Genomic DNA, 23,689 nt, shown 5'->3' with positions numbered 1-23,689 from the left:
TCTGCAGCCCTAGATACATAAGATGGGCAGATCATGGGGATACCTGGGTCAGGGAACCCAGAGGCCACCATGGGGTCACATAGAGGGAGAGGTCAGAGAGCCCAGCATCAGGGAGACACCAGAGATGTCAGGTCTACGGCCAGTGGGCTACATGATTTGCCCAGCACTAGGCTAGCAGATCCTAAGAAGGGAGTGGTCAGGGTCCACTTTACCAGGGCTCGTGTCACTTGTTAAGGGGTCTAGGATGCCCTAGCTCCAAGACAGGGGATCACATGGAAGGAGGGCTCACTGAGACTGACCCCAGGGCCCAGGAGTCCCCATGGGCCTTGCCCACTCACCGTTGCCCAGCGTGGACTCTTCTACCATGTTGCTCCAGTCACCGGGACCCTGGACGCTGGCCCGCACACGGAAGAGGTAGCGTGTGCTGGCATTGAGGCCACGGACAATGGTACTTGTCTCCTCAGGCCTGTCCACATCCATCCACAGTGGGTCTCCTGAGCCCCCAGCCACCTGCATCTCCACGATGTACTTGGATATAGGCCCAGCCGGAGCCTCTGGGCGCTGCCATGTCAGCTGGATCTCAGAATCTGAGAGAGCCTGGGCACGGAGGTGTCGGGGGGCGGGGGGCCCTGGGGAGATGGGGATGGGAAGGCAGGGCTTAGACAGGCTCAAGTTATGGAGCTGTGGGGTCAGGCAGATCTGCTGAGGCCGTGTCCCCTGCTCTGAGGACCCCAGAATGGGAGCCACCTGCCAACCTCCTCCTTCCCTCCTGGGCTGAATTCATCTGCCTATGGCCTCCTTCACCCCCTTATTCTCCTTATATCCCAAGTATTCCTGTTGTCCCAGATCCTCCCAGGGTCCTAGGTCTTCCCCATGTTCCCCCAATGCCCTGTGTTCCCCATCACATGTCCTCCCTGTGTCTGTGTCTGCCTGATGCCCTAGGTCCTCCTATGCCAATGCTTTCCACATGCCCTGGGTTCTCTCCAGGCCCATCCAGTCTCCTGTAACCTCCCATGTTTTTTCGGGTCTCATGTGTCCACTGTCTCCCCTGTCCTCCCCTCATTCCGAGCCCAGTCCCCCTTCCAGAGCATACCGCTGGGGGGCAGAAGCACGCGTGCGGGGGGTGAGGCAGGGCCCAGGAGGGTACAGTGGTAGAGCCGCACATCCAGCTGGTAGTGGGTGCCAGGTGTGAGTCCAGTCAGGAGGGCGAAACGTGCCTGGGGGGATGAGACGTTCTCCCGCCGCTCCTGTCCCCGTGCCCCGTCCCATAGGCGCAGCAAGAAACCATCGCCCACCAGTGGCCCAGGCACCGAGGGTAAGGACCAGCTCACTCGCAACCGGTCAGGGCCCTCCACATGCCAGCTCTCCAGCCGTGGCTGCAACAAGGGCTCTGGGGCCAGAGGTCAGGGGTCAGAATTGTCCAGTGGGTACTTGGGTCTGGATGGGACAGTGATCCCCAGGGGACAGGGTGGGACAACCTTCAATGGGAAAGGCAAGGGCCCCTGGAGTGGACAAGACATGATAACCCCTGAATGCACAGGACAATAGCCCCTGGGGGGACAGGAAGGGATGACTCTTGGCCTCTCACCGGGACAGTCTGTGGTCATGAGGGTGGGAGGCCCCCAGGCCCCCTCCCCACCTTCCCCTGGCCGGCTCAGCTGCACACGGACATTGTATCTTGTCTTCGGCCTCAGGTTCATTAATGTCACATTCTCACTGGGGTCCACTGGGGGTGGGGTGCACAACATACATCATTCAGTCCCCAACTCTTCCAGAAGCTGCCATTCTCCCTTCAACCCCTCTCTTCTCCTTATACCACTCTCCCTCCCGCTCCATTCTCCCCTTCTCCCCTTATTATTAACCCTGTCCTGCCCCAGACCCTGTCTCACCCAGCTTTCTCCACACTCACCCACAATGGCAGACCAGGCCATGCTGTCCTGGGGCTGGTAGTGCAGGCGGACAGAGGCAATGGGTCCGTCCCCAGAGAAGGAGACCAGCGGGGACACCACGAGCTGGCGGCTCTGCTTGGCCAGGAGCCTAGGAGCAGTCAGGGGCACCGGGGGCACTGCCAGGAGACTCAGGGTAAGGTGTGGTCCAGCAAGCCCACCCAGTCCTCAGAAGCATGAGAGGACTCTGAGCTTTGGCCAATAAAGACACCTTGGGTCTCGGTTTGGATCTGGGGACCTTCTGGGCCCGGGAAGAGACCAAGTTCAGATGACCAGAGTGGCCAGGGCCCAGGGAGGACAGAGTTCTGCCCCCTGGGCAGCTTGGGGCACAAGGATGTGGCACTGTGATACATGTGTAAATGCATCATCTAATTTACTCTTCACGGCAACCCTATCAGAGTGCGCACTGATATCCTCATCTTACAGAGAGAAACAAGCTATGAGGGGCTAAGTAACTTGCTTAAGGTGATGGAGCTAGGAATGTGGAGTGAAGATTGGAACCGGAGTAGTTTGGGTCCAAAGTCCGGGAGGTGTGAAAAGAGAAAGGCTGGAGGTGGAGAAGGTGGAGCCCAAGGCCCACATTTACATTTCCTGGGGGGCGGGGCTGTACAGTGGTGGGAGGGGCATGATGAACAGGTGGGTAGAGTGAGAAAGAGGAAGTGAGAGAGGTCTGGGTTTATGTGGGGAGGGGGGAGTGCTGGGAACAGAGGGAAAGAGGAACCAGGGGGTGTGACTAGCCAAGGCTTATGGCACTGGAGGTGAAGGGACACCTGGATCGGGGTGGGCATGCTCTGCTCTGAGCAGCTCTGGGCACTGACAGCTCCCTCCTCATTCACCTACGCAGCACCTCTGGGAAGGTGAGCAGGTCACCCTCTGAGTTCCACAGCCCCATGTGCTCCCCTGTCCTGGCACTGAGTGCCCTGTGGTGTGACTCAGAGGAGGAAGCAGCACCCCACAGGCAGAGTTAAAAACCACTGTGTGTCTGTGTGGGTTGGAGCGGGCAAGTATGGTCAGGCAGGAGGCCAGGTGAGGCCAGAGGGTGATCCGTTTCTGGAGCATGGGGTGTCCTTTCCAGATGGGACTGAGCGGTACTCCCATCCTGACAGCGCCCAGCCCAGACCTCTGGTTGACCACATCCCCTCGCCTTTGCCTGGTGTTGGGCATGACCTTAGATGCCCTTGCCTTTCCTGCTACAATGCCCAGTCTGAGCAGCACTGGCTAGTGTCCACTTTGCCTGCTGTCCATCTTCCATGGCCCCAGGACATCACTGACCTTTGACATTGACCTTGAAGCGCCTACTATCTTGACCACCAGACGTGGAGACACGGCATTCCCACATCCCACTGTCTGCAAGAGCCAAGCGTGGAACCTCGAACTCGGCTGTCGTCCTATCTGGCTCCACAATGGCCTTGGTGGACTAGAGAGACAGGGGAAGAGGACATACCACAGACAACATACATCCATGTGGCAGATACACATCTATCTGGACTGATGAGGGGACAGAAGCAGGAAGGCAGCCCTTCAACAATCGGCCTGATCCCATTTGAGCCATGGTCAGGCTAGTGGGAAGAGCTTGAAGGAAACCCTGAAGGGCCAGGGTCTAAGGGACCAACTGTGAAGCTGGCAGTCAGGGGGCCCTGGGTTGGAGTCACGGGGCTGACCAGGAGGACTGTGCCATCTGGCTTGCGTAGCTCCATGCTGCCCCGTACTGGGAAAGGGTTCCCTGCGGCTGCACAGTTGATCCGGGGCATCGTCTTCAAGTTGAACTCCAGTTCTGAGGCCATGTCCAGGATCTGGGGAATCCGGTCTAGAGAAAGAAAGGACACTCATCCTGGAGCTGCCACGGGGCAGACACATGACTACCAAAGTGCCCCTCATCTTATGTCATGCATCTCAGTGGATGCACCACCACCTGCCCAGTCACTCAAGCCTGAAAGCCAGTGAAGTTCTGTGTGAATCCTCTAAGACCCTTGTGCCCAGTTCTAATCAGCTGTAGAGTTTTGTTCCTGCAACCCTCACCTCCTAAGATCCCGTTAGACCGAAACTAGGGCCCTTACCAGCCTCAGCCTCATGGCCAGAACACCAGTTCAGGCCTCATTGTGGCTCTGCCACAGATCATCCAGGGTCTCCTGTTCCACTCTCCACCCAGCAGCTAGAGTTCTTTCTCAAACACATATCTGACCACCGAGTGCCTCTTCAACAATTCCTTCCTGCCTCTATGATATTAAGTCAAACCATTTGGCCTGCTATTCAAAGTCCCCAAGATTTTATCTCTTCTGACCACTCCTGGGGCTCCCTTTACTCCACTGTCCTGGTACCTGAGCCTTGGTCCATGCTCTTTCTCCAGCCATCTCTCTCTCTTGTTTTTCATATCCCATCTCAGATCTCATCTCTCCCCGGAAGCCCTCTCTGAACCTCTCAGACTAGTGAGGGTCTCCTCTGGCCTCCCACTCACTCTGGGCTGCTGCCCATCTCTGAATGGATGGTGTGGGCTGGGTGGTGAGAACTCCTTCCAAACCATGAGCTCTCTGAGGGCAGGGCTTAAAGCATTAACAGGGAGCTGTATCTGGTGAAGGCTGGCTTGTCTTGAGAGATCTGAGACCCTTGTGTTCATACCTGACTTCTCACAGTACACTCCATGCCACCCGGAGGGGCAGACACAGCCACTGAAGCGGTCACAAGTGCCGCCATTCTGACACTGGCACTGGAGGCGGCAATCAGCCCCGAAATGACCAGGGGCACAGGCTGGGAACAGACAGGGTGTAGTTAGAGAGGCACAGGTCAGGGGGCAACAAGGGCACAGCTGAGGCCTGGGTAACAACAGGCTGGGTGGAGAGGGCACTGGTCAGGTGAGCATGGGACTGTGGAAGGTTTGGTGTGCAAGTCAGGGCCAGAATCAAGGGTCCAGGTCAAGCCGGCTCTCTGGGTCAGGGACCACGGAGGGTGGGTTAATGCATACCTTCCTGGCACTGGCTTCCTCTCCAGCCAGAACCACAAGAACAGCCATAGGGGTCTGGGAGGCAGAAGGTGAGGCCCCGGCACCCTGCCGTGCTTGGGCACTGCTCCTGGCAGCTCTGCCCAAAACGGCCCTCTCTGCAGGCTGGAAAGAGGGCAGTGGGTGTAGGGGCCTCTTTCAGGCCCCAGGGTCCGAAACCTACTTGGTACTCTCACTCTCCAACCTCCATCCCCATGGTTCAGTCAGGCATCCTCTCCTGCTGAGGTCCTAGCTCCCCCTCCTCCTTACCCTGCTCGCAGCGGGTACCAGTGAATCCAGGGGGGCATACACACTCGCCATCTTGGTCATGGCAGACACCTCCATGCAGGCAGCCTGGACATTCCTTGGTACAGCCTGGTCCCCAGCGCCCTGCCTCACAGCCTGGAGGAATGTGCTTTCAGCAGCTGGCCCTCATCCACCTGACCATTGCTGCTGAGGACTGGGGCAGCCCTGGGAACCCAGGGGATCCAAGGGACCCACAGGAAGTACCCCCAGGGCTCCCAGCCTCCCACACCACCCACCACCTCTTCTCTCTGCCCCTAACCCCGCACGATGAGCCGAAAGAAGGCGCTGCCCAGGGGGCTGGCTTCCAGGTAGGTGGCACTGTAGATGCCGCTTGATGATGGCTGCACGTTTGGGAGCCGCAGCAGGAACCGCCCATCCTGGGCCTCATGCCTGTCCAGGGTATAGAAGTAGGATCCTGGGGGCATAAGTGGGTCAGGGGCCTCAGCACCATGTGAGAGCTGGTGTCCCCTTCCTCTGCTCACCTCTGCCGAGGTCACATCAGTGTGCACCATGCATTGTGATTGGACCTGGGGGAAGGCACCTTCAAGTGTTTGTACCTAAGCCAGAAAGCTGGGAAGCACCCTCTGTCCATGTTCCACCAGCCACTCAGTAAGTCACAGGTCCTGCTCCTCTCATCTCCTAAAGCATCCTCTTCTCTTCACACCTCCTGCCACCTGCCACCCAGGCCTCCGCCTCTCTGCGTCCAGTCCCCCCTCCCCATGCCCTCTCCACTCAGCAACCAGTGTGTTTTTTCTGCAACAGACTGCCCTGCAGCTCCCTGCTTAACCTCTTCAATAGTTCTCCACCGCCCTCAGGACCACATCCAACTCCCCCGCGCATCACTCTCACCAGTTTGGCCATTGCATAGCCCTCTAGCCCCATACTTCTCCACACCCTGCCTCACTCCTAACATTCCTGAACTCCTGAATGGCTGGTTTCTCTTCCAGAAACAACTGCGCAGTATTTCAGAGCTTCCTGCCTTTGCTCTCCTCCTTTGTCTGGTTAATTTCCATGTCTTCTTCTGGGCGCAGTTCAGATGTCCTCTGCTTTGGGATTTCTCCCAGGAGCCTCTGCCCCCAGAACCTGCAGCCCCTAATATTAGACAAGCATCCCTGTTCCTGCCCCACCCCCGCTTGCCTCTGCTGAGGAATGAACAGAGACTCTAGGGAGCCCAGGTCTATCTGACTATCCACATCTCTCATCAGTTTAGTGGGTCTGGAGCTCAGGAGGCAAATTCCTTGGCCCAAGGGAAGGGTCCTCCTCCCTCAGGAGCCAAAGGACGCAAGAAGCAAGCAAAGGCTGTGGCTCTGAGGGCAGAGGCAGGAATCTTTGGGGCCACAGAGGAAAACAGCTTTCTCCCACGGGGTGGCTGAGCTCCCCAAGTTTGGCCAGGCCCCAGCACACATCTGGATAGATCTCCAGAAGAGGCTAGACTTTCCTTGTTTGTGCCCAAACTGTTACAAGTTCTCTTCCCCTTGGGGACTGTTGCTCCCGTTATGTGGGCTATGTGACAGCACCTGCTAGCTCCCAGGGGAGAGTCAAAGGTGAGGGTTTAACATAGTGCTGATTTGGGGGTGACAGGGAAGGAGGTAACTAACCACGAGGCTGCTGGTCCCCTGGGTGTGGAAGGAGGGCAGCTCAGAGCTAGAAGGATGCAGGTGCTTCCCATGCACCTGGTCCAGAACAAAGTGGGCCCTGGAGGTTGGCCAGGCGAGTAACAGAGGTATGGGAGTGACAGCTGTGTAAGGGGCCACAGCTGGGGATGCCCAGGGCCATGGAGGTGTTGGGGTGTCAGATCTATGGGTTTCCCTGCCAATCAAGCCCAGAGCCCCTCTCACCATTGCTCTTCCAAATCACATCTGTCTGCTTCTCCTTGTGCACATGTGCCGAAAGCACAGCCGTGTCGCCTTTGTTCACTGTGTGTGTGACCTTGTCAGGGAGTAGGTGGGCTGCGGGGTGGATGGGGGGTGGGGTCAGAGGTCAAGGGCAGCCTTTCCTTTCCCTCCTGACCTGTGGGCCAGACTCACCTCCTGGGCTGTTATGCACGTAGAGGACGCGCGTGCGCCGCGCCCCCGCACCGCCCACGCAGGAGAAGACGCCCACCAGGTCCGAGGGCCGGGAGAAGCCGCGCAGCGTGATGCGCTGGGATCCATTGCGGGCCAGCTGCGTGGGCGGCCAGGGCCGGGGAGTGCGTACGATGCGGTCGTCCTTCTCTAGCAGCAGAGCCGGGCTCCAGGCGTCTGCACCCCTGCTAGCGCCAGCCTCTCCAGACACGCAGGTCAGGAAGAACCTCTGCGGCTCTGTGAGGCGCAGGTCGGCCAGCAGCGTCAGGTCCGCCGCTGCGCCTGGGACGGGACAGCAGTTCTCAGATCTGACGGAGTCCCCAACTGTCCCCCTTCTCCCACTCCCCCTCCATTCCATCTCCAGACTCTGCACTTGAGCAGGCATTTCCGTCCTCCCTTCCTGCCCCTTCCCCCTTCCCCCTTCCCTGTGCTTTGGCCCCTTTCCCTTAAGCCTCTTCATCCTAAAAGAACAAAAACAAAACCCCTTCTCTGGCCTCGACCCCTCCCTTCTCTTGCCAGATGGCTTCCCTTTGCAGCCCAGCTTTGGAAAGAATGATCTATGCTCCCTGTCTCCGTTTCCTTTTTATCCCCTATCAGCCCCCTTTTCCCCCCATCGTCTCTCAAAGTGCTCTGACAAGGGAAGTCGCTTTCCCTGCACCCCGCCCCCTCCCCCTCTGAGGGTGCAGGCTGGGAAAACCAAGGAGATTAGAGTGCCTTGCAGGAACCCCACCCTTTCACTCCAGAAATTCAGACATGTGTGTGCTGGGATTTAAGATGGGAGACGCTGGGTTCTGCAGCCAGATTGTTGTGGGGCAGAAAGGAAAAGAGTTCTGGGCCCTGCGGAAAAAGCCAGAAAAAAACAGAGACAGAGTAGGCAGGCCAGGGCAGGCCCCAGACCAACATGCACAGATAGCAGGTGGGCCTAGATCTTTGCTTTCCAAAGCGCTCCCTGCCTCGCTGGCAGACAGACATGGACACACCTGTCAAACTCAGGGCACCTTGTGTGGGAGCACAGAGGATGGGTACCTCACCTGTTAGGTGTGCCATAGAGGATGAAGAGATGCCTTCTGGGAGATAAAGACACCCCTGGAACCCAGCAGGATGTAGAGGGGTGAGGAGAATGGGGACAGGGAGAGGTCAGTGGTAGGGAAGGGTATTCTGGGTAGAAGGCACAGCCTGAGTTAAGACACAGAATGAAAATCATCATGGTATGGACAGGGGGATGTCCGAGCTCGGTGTCACTAGGGCAATACAAGGTGAGACAGGGGAGAAACCAAGGAGAGCCGGGCCCTACCGTGTTGAGCCGGTGAGACTCCCCAGCCCCATGACCCCACACCCTTCTGAGCCCCTCTTCTCTCTCTATGCCTGTTAACTGCCATGTAAGTAGTTTAAATGCCTCTTAGCTTATCAATTCATATTCTTCAAAAGTCTACCACGAGTAAATGAAGCTAGCATTTGCTGACTGCCTGCCATGTGCGGAGCACCTGGTTTCCAAGGGATCCTCACACCCTTCAGTGAAGTTGTCTTTCCATTTACAGAGGAGGGTAATAATGAGTCTACAGGTTTTCTTGAGCAAGCTCATCTGCTCCCTTGGCTTTAATGATCACCGCCGAGTCAGTAGCCCTGGGACACCCGCTCAGGTTGGGCCTGCCTGTCCATCAGCTTTCCCCACACCTGCTCCTTCCCAGTGCTCCCTGTCTCAGCGGGTGGCATCTGAGCCACCTGAGACACAAACTTCAGAGTCACCTCGTATTCCTGCTGTCATAATAACTCGCGTTTATTGGAGGTCGACTGTATGCCAGGCACTTTACAGGTATTCTCTCATTTTATCATCCTCTCTGGGGAGGTGGGTGTTATTACCTGCATTTTATAGCCAGGGAAGGAAGGCTCAGAGAAGTAACTTGCCCAAGGTCATACAATTAGTAACTGGCAGAGCCAGGTTGTCTGACTCTCAAGTTCACACCTTGAAGCGTTATGCTGGCTGCCCTAATCAGTCACAAAATTCTGCAAATTCTATTTTTCTCCAAGCCTCTTGACTTTATCCCCATCTCCAAGTCTGCCCTTACCTAGCTGTCACCCTTACTCACCTGGACCATCCCAACAGCCACGCCCCTCCTTCCTCAACTCATCCTCCAAAGTGATCCAGCTAACACCTTGTGACTCTCTAGCCTACAACCTCCCATGGCTCTCTGTTGCCCTCAGAATAAAAGGTATGCTCTTGAGCCCCGTGCTTCTCACACACTGCCCTTCCTGCTATGTTCCCTCCTGGGACCTTCCATGCACTTTCATGCCTCTGAGATGTGCATCTATTGCTGGCTGCCTGGAATGAAGACTGCTGCTCTTCGTGAAGTCTTTCGTGGCCCCCTTTTCATATACTGCCCAAGGTGGAGTAAGCTGACTCCTCCGCAGAGCTCCACTGGAGCTCCTTGTGCTCATGTGTTTAGCCCTCACCCCACGTCCTGTGCCCCCCACTAGACTGTGAACCACTCAAAGGCAGCTTCTGCGTTCTCATCCTCTTTGGCCAGCACACTGAAGGAGTCAGCTACCACTTATTCAGAAGCCCTTAACAAGTGCCAGGCATTGTGCCAAGCACTCTGCATGCATTGCCTCATTGAAACCCCTAACAGCCATAGGAGGTCAGCATCATTGAATCTCACTGTGCAGATCTGGAGGTGACCTGCATCTCAACTAATGGCCCACCACTTAGCACAGCTCCTGGAATAGTGTTGGTTCTCGAGTAAATGTTTGTCAAGTGAATAACTGAATGAATGCAACTCACTGACCATATGAACACTCACTGAAAACGTCACGGGACCCATAGGCCCTGCTGTTCTGGACTGAGCCTAAGATCCAGCACAGTCAGTGGCCGCTCCGCTCCCCTCCCCTCCTCCAATCCCCCCGCTGCAGTGATTTCTAGCACCTGCCTAGGTTTTCCTGGCCCTGATCCCATTTTCTAGCTGATTAGGGTATCGATGAAAGTTACGGCGGTGATGATAGGGTTTACTGGGGGGAGAATCAGGGCCTTGGGGGCTGGGTTGGGACACAGTTCCGGGGAGACTTACCAACATGAGAAGCCAAGAAGACGATGGGGAGCAGCAAAGGGGCCCCCAGCCAGACCATACTCCGGAGGCTGACCAGGCCAGCCAGGACAAGCGGGGCCCACGGTCAGTGACTTAATCTGGCTGCTCAGCCTGTGATAGTCAGTGTGTGTTGGTGTTGGGAGGAAAGGGAAGTGAGGTGGCTGGAGTGGGAGGGGTGGCAGGGAAGAGGGGTGGGGAGGACTTATCCTACTTCTGGGCCTCTAGGCCCCTCAGTCTGATCCCCAAAAGGCTGGGGATTGGTGGGGCCTAGACGACCCTGGAATGGGGTCCATAGAGGTGGGGGAAGGGTTGTGGTAAGGACAGACCTGGGGCTACTGGGCTGATTTTTCCATCCTCTCTTCTCCCCTCCGTCCTGAGTCTTGCCAGGGAGCAGGAGGCAGGAAAGGGAGGAAGCCAGTGGCTTCCGCCTATTGAGGAGGGATGGGGGAGGATATTGTTCTGGGGTCTCCCCTCCCCCTCAGCACATACACACAATATGACCCACATGATTCCTAATGCAGTGCCCCAGGACATAGGTGTCCTAGAGAGCAGTTCACATGTGTAACACGTGAATGTACACACTCGAAGGAACAAAAGAACTCGCACTCAGGGCGAAAAAGGACCTTGAATTCTATCTTGTGTAATGCTTTCTTTTCACAGATGGGAAAACTGAAGACTGCAGTGCTTGAGGGCACTTTGAAGTCATGGCAAAGCTGAAACTTGAACTTCTGATGTAGTCGCTCCTCACAGGCACGCATTAAGCAGACCCAGGAAGTCAGGCATTTACAGTCCTCAGCTTAAGCCACTAACAGAGACTTCAGCTCTTGGTCTGCCTGATGTCATTGTTTTTGCAGCAAACCCTGCTTGTCCCTGGGCAGTGGGGAGCAGAAGTCTGCCCAGGGAGTGCTGACGATGGCCTGAGCAGCCCCAGACCCTGGCAAAGCCTCCAGAGGCCCATGGATCTTGCCTTTGCTGTACCCCCTCATCTCTCACTGCCTTGACATGACAGATCCCCCTCGCGCTGCAACTGGCAGTTTCTAGACCAGACCATGACCTGCAGGTGTGGAATGCCTGCAGTGTGTGTGTGTGTGTGTGTGTGTGTCCTTGCAGGGAGCAGAGTGAGAAGTCTTGGAGCCATCAGATGTCCGGGGCTTGCTCGTGAAATCTGTGGCCCCTCTGGCCTGGAATGGATGGTGGGGGTGGGGGTGAGACCTGGTGCCCTCTTAGGTGACTTGGGTTTGGAAATCCAAACCCTCCCTGTGGGGCTGGAACGTCTTCCTAGAGCCCATTCCTGGGTGAAGGATGGACTCTCCTTTGGCTCTTCTGGGCTCCATTTCATTGTTCTGGGGAAATTGGGCCTCTGTAGCTTGGTTGAGCTGGCTTAGCATGGGGCTCTTCTGAAAATCCCTGAAAAGTCCCAGGAGAGGCTTTGCCTCCTGAAATAGCATGAAAAAGGATCGGGGAAGACCCCCCCCCCACTCTTTAGGCCCTCAGACACCCCATTCCTAGGACTGAAGCTGGAAAGAACTTTCTCTGGACAAGACTTGGGTGGGAGTGAGAGTAGGGATGGATGTGTGTGCAGTTGATGCCTTAGGCTTCAGCTCATCTTGGTGCCAAGATCTTTGAATTCAGCATGAGAAAGGAGCTTGGAAATGCTGCGGCCATTTGTCCAGCAGGGTTGTAGGGAGAGTACACTTTCGTGGAACTTCCACCTTGGTTCTGGGAAAACCTAGTGGGCCTGATGTCATTTTATTTATTTATTTATTTATTTTTTTAGCTGAGCCATCCTGCTACCTGTTGGCAGCTCAGCGGCTGCTCAGCACGGGCTGGACGCGAACCGCTGTTGCTCAGAGCTCAGATTCTTTTTTTTTTTTTTGAGTTGTATTGCAATTATGTGCTTATTGGACTCACCCACTGTGAGCTTTTTTTTTTTTTTTTTAAAGATTTTTATTGGGGAATTGGGGGGATGGGAACAGTCTTGGGGAATTGAGGGAAGGGGAACAGACAAGTTGCTGTTGTTTTGTTCTTCAGTCTAGTTGTGGAGGACGTTGCTTCACTGACCCAAGTTGGCACCATCATTGCGCTCTTCCCGGGCGAGGCAGATCAGTCGCCGGCTTCTGGATGGCCGCTCACTGCGGCTGCTGCCCGCTCACGCTGGCTGCTGGCTACACATGGTAGCCCATGGCAACCCACTGCCACAGGGGCTGCAGCCTACGCCGTTGCCGGTGACTCAGGGCAGCCCAGCTCCAGGTTGAGCTGTTGTTCAGCATCTTAGCTGTAGAGGGCAGTGTCACTGGCCCTCATATGTGGGATCCGAACCGGGGCCCTCTGGTGTCCCAAGCCAGTTCTTAACCATCGCGCCACTCGGCCGGCCCAGAGCTCAGATTCTTGAGCGAGCTCTTAACCAACTGAGTCACTCGGCCGGCCCCTGATGTCATTTTAGAAATGTATGGAGAGCCCTTGGACAGCATCCCTTCTTCTTGAAAATGACAGATACTGGCACAGCTGTTTTCTCTGAATGGGGTTTGAGACTGTGATGTCACAGCGCATACAATGACTCCAGGCCTCTCTGCCCGTCCCGCTTTCAACTGGGAAGCAAAACTCAGTAGTAATGATCTGTTGATACATACAATGCAAATCTTGCAGAGTTTGTATACAACGATTTGGAGTATAAAAAAGTGTCCTATACGTGTAAAAGTATGTATATTTTTACATGTGTTGTATTATGTTGCAAGTAATTTAAATAGCACCCATTTACAAATAGCATGTCACAAATGAAATATCACTGCACAAAAAATTTTCAGTGGGTTTTGTATACGTCTGCTGTTGCAATAGGAATACTTAAACCATAATGCATGTCTTAAAATCTCAGTTATTGGAAAACTATAGGTCAAAAATAATGTTCATGCAAATATACAGTTCTACACATTGTAAGGTCAACCCTCAGATTCAAACTAAATTGATAACAATAGAGCTAAACTAGAGATAATTTATTTTTTAAAAGAAGGAAATATAGCAGCATGACCAACTCCACACAAGGCTGATAATTCACTGTTAAGAAAGCCACCTCCCTGCAAATACTGGGAATTCCAGCTGTCGGCACGTGGGCACGTACAGTAGTCTTGTCAAGTTGCCAGGAGTTTCGGTGCAGCCAGGCATCCTAGTGGAAAATTGAAGTAGAGATTTTAGTAAACTCTATATGCCAATTTTAGTTTCCAAATGCCCAATTTTAGTGATCTTCCATTAGAATGTTACTAGTAAGAAGCCTGTAGTTGGACCTAAAAAGGAAAGGGAATGAAATCTGTTATCATTTGCCCATAACAACTGAAAAAAGGATGTGCATTTTTGGAACAGCCTCATGTTCCACGGTGGGCTGTGGAGCTAAATAGGTCTGTGTTTGCTCAATAGTGTCAACTGTTTTGAGTGATACTGACAATTACTGTGTTCTTTTTCATAGCTAACCTGTAGATTTGGGGCTGCTTGTTTTGGAAAGAAGTAGTCTGTCTTGGTTTTTTGGGGCTGCCATAACAAAACACAAGACTGGGTGGTTTGTAAACAACATTTGTTTCTCACAGTTCTGAAGGCTAGAAGTCCATGATCAGGGTGCCAGCATGGTCAGGTGAGGGCCTTCTTCCAGGCTGAAGGGCCTCACAGGTTGGAAAGGGCAGGGACCTCTCTCAGGCCTCTTTTAGGAAGGTATTAATCTCGTTCATATGGCCGACTCACCTCTCAAAAGTCCCACCTCCTAATACCATTATATTGGGCATTATGAATTTTGGGGGGACACAAATATTCAAACAATAGCAAATCCTTCTCTAGAAGCAGGTTAATGAAACCAAGGTGGGGACAGGATTACAGCTTCATAGGAACCCATGCCTGCCTGTACCTGTTTTCCGAGCCCCTCCTATGTGCCAGACCCTGTGCCACATGCTGAGGTTACAAGCATAAGAAGGACAAAAGCGTGCTTTGAAATACTTAGCCAAAAAGGCAGGAGAGATCCTTTCATGGCAGTAACCTGAGGACCTGAAGCTTCAGGGCATCTGTCCAAAGAGTGGGAGCCAACGTACATCTGGGGGTAAGGCCATGTTTTACTGGGTTCCTTTTAGAGACTCATTATATGATTTAGTGACACACACGGTGATGTCTGACCCATATTGAGGGTCCTTTGGAATGATGTTTCTTTCGGGGGTCTAGATTCCAGAATAATAGCTGCAGAAGCATAGGGAAGTACAAAGCCATAACAATGCACAACTCTGACTGTGCTTTCTTTCCTGCATGTGCTAATAATTAGTGTAAAAAATGATAAAATATTAATAGAAGCGCTTTTCTTTTTCCATTTTGAAGGGAGAGATGTAAACAACCCTCCTCGACCACCCCACTACACACACACTCTCAACACACATGATGCCCAGCTACTGCGTGTGCCTCTTGGGCGACCGTTACACTTTTTCATGGCCTCCTGTACCTCTCCATTATCTAACCTTCAACTTCCTTGCAATACCTGGTCGATGCCTCCTACTGGATCGTGAGCTGCTTGTGGGCAGGGACCACAGCTGCAAATAATTGGCTCTCAATAAATAGTTGGCCAAAAAAATAAATGTGTTTGTTGTGTTGTATTATGACAGGGAAAGGCATGGGCAAGGGGCTGGGTCTTCCTTGAAGGGAATTCCTAGTTTCTATCATCGCAGCAAAGGTGGTCCCCTCGCAAGAATCCAGCACAGAGTGGCAGCCTGGATCAGAAGTGGCTTCATTCCTGGTGGAGACTGTTTGGGCAGATGCACTGATGGCATGAATATTTATGGAGGTTCTATCTGGCGATTCAGGTTGGGCTGGGAAAGAAGTGAAACCAGGAGGGGAGGGGTGGACGCCTTGACTGTGAAGTGTTTCTCTTGGAGAAGAGTGTCTTCTCCAGGAATGGGTTACGGGAGGAGCAGGAAATACCTGCTTCAAGGTTGAAGATAGGAGAGGTGGAGGAGCAGTTTCATGCAGCTGCTCGTCATGTTGACTAGTATGTGATTGTACCGTGCATGCCTAAAAGGCAGCTCTCGCCACTTGTTTGAATTCTTTAACACCTGATCTGGTCTATAGGCGTCCACTGGTCACCCATGCACTTGGATGTCGTGGCAGCATCAAATTGCTACAAAAGTTTCTGAATGCTTCCTCTGGGTTTTTGCCCTTGTCTCTTTGTAACAGTTCTCAGACTAGTGCTGGGCCACTGGCCACATTTCGAGTAGCACTAGTCTAATGGGGTATCAGACAAAGAAGGTTGATGGGGTGGTGGCTGAAGTCCGAGCCGAGATCTGAATTTGTTTGAGAGTTCTAGCATTTCTGGGTTATGACAGAGACTATGGCTGTGGAGTGGCAAGAAAGTGAAGGCTACAGAAGATGGGGAAGTCCTACAGTGGTTTCAAGGGCCACCTATAAGGATGTGCTACTTCCCTCCGCCCCCGCCATTCAGAAACACTGAATCTCTGCATAAAAACAGGCATATAAAGACTGCACTGGGCCTTTCCTGTACAGGCCTTCCTAATGTCCGTACCATTTGTACGTTTGCTGTAACACATCAAGACCCTTAAACTAAAATGGAATTTCATCTTTCCTACAAAGTGATTCTCAGTTCTCTTGGTATGATTATGGGAAGACAGACCTCCTCTCACATGATGAGAGTCAGGGCAGCCGTGCTGGCTCCTTTGTCAGGTATGATCAATGTGTATGGGAGGACCCCAGACCATGGGAGACCTGCTGTGTTTGCTTACTTGGGGCTGAGGACTGCTTTTCTCCATTTTGGACCATCCCCTGTCTTCCCTCTGGCCTCTACCACTCTTTTCTGTAAATGGAGGTTGGGGAGGGGCAGAGGGAGGACATGGGCGAAATAGGGAGCAGCAAATCATGCTGGGCAGTGGACAGGGGTCTTGTGGGGACAGGGGGAGCTCACTCTTAGGGATGAGGGCTGGCTGGCCAAGACCGCACCTAGTTTGTCCTTTAGATGGTGATGGTCCTGGGGGCAAATAGCCCCTTTCCTCATCCTAGGTTTAAATTAAGGGACTGCCTGACCTTTCACCTTGATCCTGTAGATAAGTCAGGGATAGAAGGCTGGTGATGCCTTGTTGGGCTTCCTCAGTCCCAGGGCAATGGGACAATTGGGCAATGGGGCACTGGAGCAATGACTGGCACTGCCCATGGCCATAACCCACAGGCTCCTGTGAACCTCCTTCTCCTGAGCTAGAGGGGGCAGTGCTTTTTAATTTTTTAAAAATAGATTTGGGCCGGCTGAGTGGTGCGTTGGCTAAGAGTTAAGAGTTGGCTTGGGACGCCAGCTCTGAGCAGCAGGGTCCTGGTTCGGATCCCATATTAGGGCCAGTGACACTGTGCCCTCTACAGCTAAGATGGTGAACAACAGCTTGACCTGGAGCTGGGCTGCAGTGAGTCGCTGGCGACGGCGTAGGCTGCAGTGGAGCTGCAGTGGGCTGCCATAAGCTACTGTGAATGGCTTGCAGCCTGCGTGAGCTGCCAAGAGCCACCGTGAGTGGCCGTCTAATGGCCAGCAACCGATCTGCCTCACCCGGGAAGAGCGCCATGATAATACCAACATGGGCCAGTGAAGCGACGTCCTCCACAACTAGACTGAAGAACAAAAGGACAGCAACTTGTCTGTTCCCCTTCCCTGATTCCCCAGCGCTGTTCCCCTCCCCCAATTCCCCAATAAAATCTTTAATAAAAAATAGATTTTATTTTTTACAACAGTTTAAGATTTATAGAAAAATTGAGAAGATAGTACAGAGAGTACCATATACCTCACACTCAGTCTCCCCTGTTACTGATGTTTTTCATTAGTATAATATATTCACCATAAGTAATGGACCAATATCGACACAATATTATTCACTGAAGTCCACAGTTTAGTTAGGTTTTCTCAGTTTTTCCCCATGTCTTTTTTCTGTCCCAGTATCCCATCCATAATACCATATTACATTTAGTTGTCATGTCTCCTTAGGTCCTTCTTGGCATGACAGCTTCTCAGACTTTATTTATTTGGTTGCTCACATTGTTCCAGCTTGGGCCACTGGGACCTCTTTCAGTTGCGCCTGTGTGCCTTTGACATTTCCCCACCAGTGTGGGCTTGTTGTTGTTTTTGTTTGTCTTTTAGCACTTCCTTACTTCCTGGCACTAACATTATGCTCCACACTCATCTCATGTTTCCTGTTCCAGTCCTAGAATCAGCTATCTCTCTGAGGAGTCCTGGTTTCTTTTGAGAATGACATTAAGAACCAAAAGCCAGGTGCCAGGTGTGCTCATTGCTAGTGGGGTATCATTGCTTCTAGTCCCTCTCGGCTGACAGAGCAAGGAAATAGATGTGTTTATACCAATGCATGCATGTACACATATCCATAGATGTTTATTTAACAATTTATATTAAGCTAAACATGAGATCATAAGGATGTTTCCAACTCTAATCCATTACCACATGGGTCAGGGGCAGTGCTTTTTATCTCAGAACCACCCTCTCCCCAACCAAACACAACATTCATCCCTATTGTTAGATTTTTTTAAGCATATTTTTAGAAATTAATCACATCTGATAGTGAGAGCTTATCCATAATTAGAACTAAAAGTATTTTCTGAAAAACGATGAGAGGTATAACACATGATTATCAGCGAATTCACCTCAAGTATCAGATGTCTAAAAATGGCTACTTGAAAGAAAAGAGTTTTCTCCTGGTAAGAATAGCCAGGAAAACTCTGAATTAGATCAAGGAAGCATGTGCCAGTCCTATCTTTACCCTGAAAGTAAAACGTGGCAGATTGTATTTTCCCAAATTGGCTACAACAGTCCCTCCTGCCCCACATGTTTTTCTTACAGATGTGACCCTGATGTGCCACTGGGAGGAGGGGCCATGTCTCTTCTTCTTGGCTTTGGATGAGATTGACTTACTTGTTATCAAATGAATGCAGAGAATGTGATGCTGTGTGGGTCAGAAAGGTGAGGTAGCCTCTAGTTTGTTCTTGGAAGCGCTTGCCCTGTAGCTCTGAGCTGCCCTATAAACAGTCCAGCCTCTGTAAAGCCACCATGCTGTGAGGAAGCCCAAACTAGCTCATGCAGAGACCACAGAAAGAAACATTGAAGCTAGGTGAAGACATGCGCTCTCCCGGCACCCGCCCCCCTTCAAAATTTTCCTGAATTCTTAAATAACAGAGACTGTGAGATACAATAAAACAGTTGTTATTTTAAATGACTAAGTTTTGGGGTGATTTATTTCACAGCAATGTTTGCCAGAACATAAAACATATACAGTGTCATTAATTAAAACCATGTGGTACTGGCACTGAAATAGATCAACAGAAGAGAAACACCAGAACTGGACCCAAATACACATAAGAATTTAGCACACATAAAAAGCAGCATTTCAAATCAGTAGGAAAAGTTGGTCTTTTTAATAAATGTCACAACTGGTAACTGTCTATAAAAAATAAAGTTGGATCTATACTTTACATCATATATTAGGATAAACTCCAAGTGGGTCTAAGATTTAAACATAAAAAATCAAATCCACAAAAGAAGTAGAAGAAAATATGGATGAATTCTTTTATAACTTTGGATTGGATAACCTCTCTAACTAAGCCTCAAAATCCACCGACCTTAAAAGAGAAGATTAATCAAATTTACTACATATAAACAAACCTGAAAGGCAAAAATAAGAGACAAATGTCAAAAATATTTGTAACTCATATTACAGATTAGAAATCAATAAAATACATCAAATCCAGTGGAGGAATAGGCAAAGATTATGGAAAAGATAACACGTTAATATACACTTTTGTGATTATGAAAAGTTTATAAAAAAAATAAATTCAAACAGCCCTTTAACAGTCTTGCAGAAATGGTGGTGAAATCAAGACCCATTTGGGTGAAATTGTTATGCAAATTATGCACAGAAACCACTGGTGAGATTTAAGGCTGGTTTGATATAGGGGAAGAAAATTAATCTCTCCAAGTTGCCCCTCAAAATTGACATCAAGGCCATCCGAATAGGAGTGTCAAATGGGTCCTCTTCTAAGTAGCCAAGATGCCTCCCAAGGAAGCCTGCTAGATAAGGGTACACTACCTGAGTGCTCATGCAATTATTTCTTAAAATAAACAGAGTGAGAGGTTCATCTTTGCTTCTTGGATTTAAGTCAAGCTATTCTATATAAACTGTGTAAAGTCAGTATGTGAAGTTGAATGCTGCTTTGTTTTCCTCAGTGATTTTAAAGGAAATGGGCAATTCCAATATGCTTTCCCCTTCCCCCATTACATTCCTATGTTCTTCTAAAGCGTGCCCTTGTGTCTTGGCTCCTAGAATATTTTGAAAAGCATTTAAGGTATTTCTTTGTTATGTGCCACCCCAAGTGCGGGTGTCTTTATATATTCCATAGTGCTTTAACTCTCTCTACTGTTTGTCATAATTGCTTTTTGAAGAATCAAGTAAAATGTTGACCAAACATTGAGTAAGCTTTCTTTCTGTTGAAATGAGCAACATGTTAACTAAATACCTAAGTCCTGTCTTTGCCTGAAATTGACTGTACCAATACATTATTCTTCATATTTGCAGCAAAGGGAAAAAAAAGAAAAAAGTAGTACTTTTCATTTTTTTTAAGTTAATAGTTGGTAACAATGGTACTTTCACTTAACTTCAGTAGCAACTAAAGCCATATTGTCCAGGAAATACCTCTCTAGTGAGAGGAAGTTGCCAGCAAATGCTTTTGGAACTTCAGGCTGAAGCTGTGTTCCTGAAGTTAGCAAGTGAGTGAATGTGTGTGTGCTTTCACTCTGAGCTGAAAAGATGTGCGAGGTGTTTGTGAGAAGCTGTGATGAAGACTATAGATTACCTGGAATCTATTGTGTTCTTTTTCCTTGCTGGAAAAAAGAAAGCTTCTGAAAACAAGCCCTTATTTAAAGGAAGTCCCACTTAGTCCAACAAGGCTTTGAATGAAGTCCCTTTTTAATAAACTACTTGACAAAGGCCATTTGGCCCCAAGGAACCTGGTAAAGCCAGAAACTGGAATCAACACCCCACAGAGGATTCAGACCGCTCAAAGCTCAGGACCTACTTAAAACATAGCAGACTTTTACTGACCTTGATCGGAACGAAATTTACCCCAATATGAGCAGAGGTCTTATGTAGAACACCAACAAACCTCAATTGCAATGACTAACAGTCAGTGAACATTTACAAGTGCCAGGAAGAGATGCTGATGCCACTTCACGGGCTCTCCGCCTTTTAAGGTAGGTTTCATTATTAATATCCCCATTTTGCAGCTGAGGAAATCAATGCTTTCTATGTTTAGTTAAGTGGTGGAGCTCAGCTCTGACCCCAAACAATTTCATCCACCACCAGAGAGCTTAACTCTGCATCAGGCCTGCTAGATGGTCCTATGTAGATAGATAACAAGCAGGTTAAAAGTCGGCCAGCATGCACAGGAGGGCGGCTATGAACGTCATCCCCCAAACTCTTAAAAATGATTTAAAAAAGACAATCCTTATGTACTTAGAAAGCATCAGAGATTTTATTCTGGAAAAATAATAAGCCCAGCTCTGTGCTATGTTATGATCCAGTGGGATCAACCCCTATAAAAAGGCAAGGGTGGGCTAGCAGGGACAGGCAGGCACCACTTTTCAGGACCTCACGCTTGCTTTTAAGGTACAGCAGGTCCTTGCTTCACCCCAGGTCACTCTGAAATCCTAGAACCAATAGCACTCAACACAAGTGGCTCATTGTCCTTCTGCCTCAGCCAACAACAAGCCTACTTAGAATACAAAGCACATTTTATGAGAAGAAGCTGCCACCACAGGCCACAGCCACCACGCATTTCTGCAGTATCCTGGGTGAACCCTGCTGATTGCTTCCTGGTCAATCAGTCTCACTTTAAATGTTTGAGCAACAGCACAATGAATCTCATGATTCATTCGGGGTGACACAGGGATGATAGGGAAAAATTTGAAGGCAGTGCCCCAGCTCCCACCCTGTTCTTAACTCTTTTACCTGAAGGCATTTTGGGGCTTTGCCATCTGCATCTGGCCTCCATCCTGAGGAAGGGGTGCTGGTGCAGCAACACCCTGGACTGGGCCTCCTGCCCCCAAGGTAGTCCCCTGCCAGGTCTGCTCAGCTCTGTTCTCCTAGACCCAGTAACCCCAGAGACAGCTGATCACGGGGGCGGGTGGGGGTGTGTGTGTGTGCGCAGACTGCTACCTCATTACACTGATCGCGTGTGATGTCTAATTATATATCCTATGTGGCAAGATGGAACTGGTGGCTTGGGACAAAGTCGTCCCATGAACCCGGATGTTGGATCTGATGTGGTAACCACATGAGGTAACTATGCTGGAGTTTTAGGGCGGTGTTTTTTGGGGATAGAAGAGGCTGGGTAAGCTCTCCCTCAGGGCTTTGTGGAATACCTGACAGACTGGTCCACCTTGAGGAAGTGAGGAGACCCTAGAAGCTGCAATCCTGAAGCATTCCCTTAGTCTCGGGCCTCGGTCTGGGATGCTCCGCTGGGGCTATGTCCTTTGAGCTTACCTCAGTGAATGGTGACTTCTCAGTGGTGACTGGGTCCGAGGGGCTTGTTTTCACCAAGCCTCAAGCCCGGTCCCCACTGGGACTGCTTCAGGGATGCCCTGGATGCTGAGGCATAACTGGGGTGTCATCAGCAGCAAACCAGGAGGGGGGAAAGGCCCGGAAAGGTAGGCTTGAATAAAGGGAAGAGTGCCGGGTTGTCAAAGGAGGTGCCGCCTTGGAGATGGGCAGCCTCCCTCCAGAGGCTTGCAAAGAAGAAGGGGGTCCTCTACTTAGTCAAAGGGGCATCTGTTTACAATAAAAGAGAGGTTCCTGCACACAGAGTACAAAGGGTGAACCATACCAGGGCTTTTTGTTTGTTTGTTTGTTTTTTAATTGGGGAGGGGAAGAGTGTCGGAGAATTGGGGAAGGGGAACGTTGTGTTTTTCCAGGACCCATCAGCTCCAAGTCAAGTTATTGTCCTTCAGTCCTTAGTTGTGGAGGTTGCAAGCTCAGCTCCAAGTCCAGTCGCCGCTTTCAATCTTAGTTGCCGGTGGGCATAGTCCACCATCCCATGCGGGAGCTGAACCGGCAACCTTGTTGCACACTGAGCCATCTGGCCTCCTGTTGGCAGCTCGCTGCTGCTCAGCTCAAGGTGCTCTGTTCAATCTTAGTTGTGGGTGGGCACAGCCCGCCATCCCGTACGGGAGTCTAACCGGCAACCTTGCTGCTAAGAGCATGAGCTCTCACCATCTCAGTGGCAGCTCAGCTCGGGCACAGCTCACTGGCCCACTTGGGAATCGAACCGGCCACCCTGCTGCTCAGAGCTCGCGCTCTTAACCAACTGAGCCACTCGGACAACCCTAACCACACCAGTTCTTAACCCGGAGGGAGCAAGTGAGCCCCCTGGGAATCTAGCCATTTAGTCATCTGACAAGTTTTTATTGGGCACCTACTACTACATGCCAGGCTTGTGAGCATATTTGTGATTAGGTGTGCACATGCATACTTCCCTGCTCTCATCAGCTTCTCAGAAGGGGACAACACCCCCAAGGCTAAGATTCACTGCAGTGAGGAGTTGGGTTAGAAGGAAAAGGGAGTGGGGATGAGGTGGGGACCAGAACACCTCCTTGTTTTGCTGGATCAGCATCTATTTCCTCCGGGAAAGATAATCAAATCTTTAAAAGGCTGTGTGATTACTACCTGTCACTCAAATGATTGTGAGAAATCAAACACCTCGATAGTAAACTTTACTCATAGACGCGGATAAGATAAAAATAGTGAGATGTTTTAAATTAATTCACAGTGGCCAGAGTGTGAGAGAAAGAGGCAAAACTGCTGGTTTGTTAAAGGCTGCTGACCAGCTAATGAAGGACTTCTCACATTTCCTGTTTTGCCTGTTGGAATTTTGGATTGATTTTCAGGTAGCTATTTCCACAGATTATTTTAGCCAGGCACCATCTAACTTCAGGAGCCCCCAATCTACAGGAGTGAACATTTCTTTATGCGGACTCTGCTATCCCAGAGCTGGCCCCTTTTGCCTTCTCCTATTCCTGTGCCTATAGCTCATGTAAATTTTTTCAGACTACCTCTTTCTTCTCCTTTCCCCCTACTTTATGTATAAAACGCTTGTAAAACTTTGGGATGGCAGACATGCTATCTTTTCTGCGTAGCCATATTGCTGGTAGCGTAGACTCCATGCCCCAAGGCCGGTCTTTTGGCTAGTATTTTTGGCTCAGAAAAACCTTACTTACAAAAAGAGTTTCAGCCCTGGAAGTGAAAACAATTT

The 23,689-nt window shown here is 50.8% G+C and overlaps 1 protein-coding gene across 1 annotated transcript in view; it reads right to left on the bottom strand.

Annotated features, from left to right (window-relative positions):
- TIE1 (tyrosine kinase with immunoglobulin like and EGF like domains 1) overlaps positions 1-10,788 on the bottom strand; it is an 18,457-nt gene extending 7,669 nt beyond the window's left edge. Inside the window, exons 1-15 of the mRNA XM_019643697.1 lie at positions 10,696-10,788; positions 10,352-10,480; positions 7,254-7,571; positions 7,065-7,175; positions 5,486-5,641; positions 5,191-5,322; positions 4,906-5,046; positions 4,563-4,691; positions 3,608-3,753; positions 3,219-3,363; positions 1,910-2,065; positions 1,589-1,726; positions 1,094-1,390; positions 300-629; positions 120-181 (exon numbers count right to left, since the gene is read on the bottom strand). Of these exons, the coding sequence (XP_019499242.1) occupies positions 120-181; positions 300-629; positions 1,094-1,390; positions 1,589-1,726; positions 1,910-2,065; positions 3,219-3,363; positions 3,608-3,753; positions 4,563-4,691; positions 4,906-5,046; positions 5,191-5,322; positions 5,486-5,641; positions 7,065-7,175; positions 7,254-7,571; positions 10,352-10,409 (2,319 nt within the window). The 5' untranslated portion in view covers positions 10,410-10,480; positions 10,696-10,788. The remainder of the gene's footprint in view (positions 1-119; positions 182-299; positions 630-1,093; positions 1,391-1,588; positions 1,727-1,909; positions 2,066-3,218; positions 3,364-3,607; positions 3,754-4,562; positions 4,692-4,905; positions 5,047-5,190; positions 5,323-5,485; positions 5,642-7,064; positions 7,176-7,253; positions 7,572-10,351; positions 10,481-10,695) is intronic.
- Positions 10,789-23,689: the final 12,901 nt, after the last annotated feature.

This window comes from Hipposideros armiger, unplaced genomic scaffold, assembly GCF_001890085.2.
Source record: "Hipposideros armiger isolate ML-2016 unplaced genomic scaffold, ASM189008v1 scaffold_82, whole genome shotgun sequence".
Taxonomy (NCBI): domain Eukaryota; kingdom Metazoa; phylum Chordata; class Mammalia; order Chiroptera; family Hipposideridae; genus Hipposideros; species Hipposideros armiger.
Note: the sequence above shows the minus strand (reverse complement) of the source record. Positions and strands in the feature narration are given on the sequence as shown.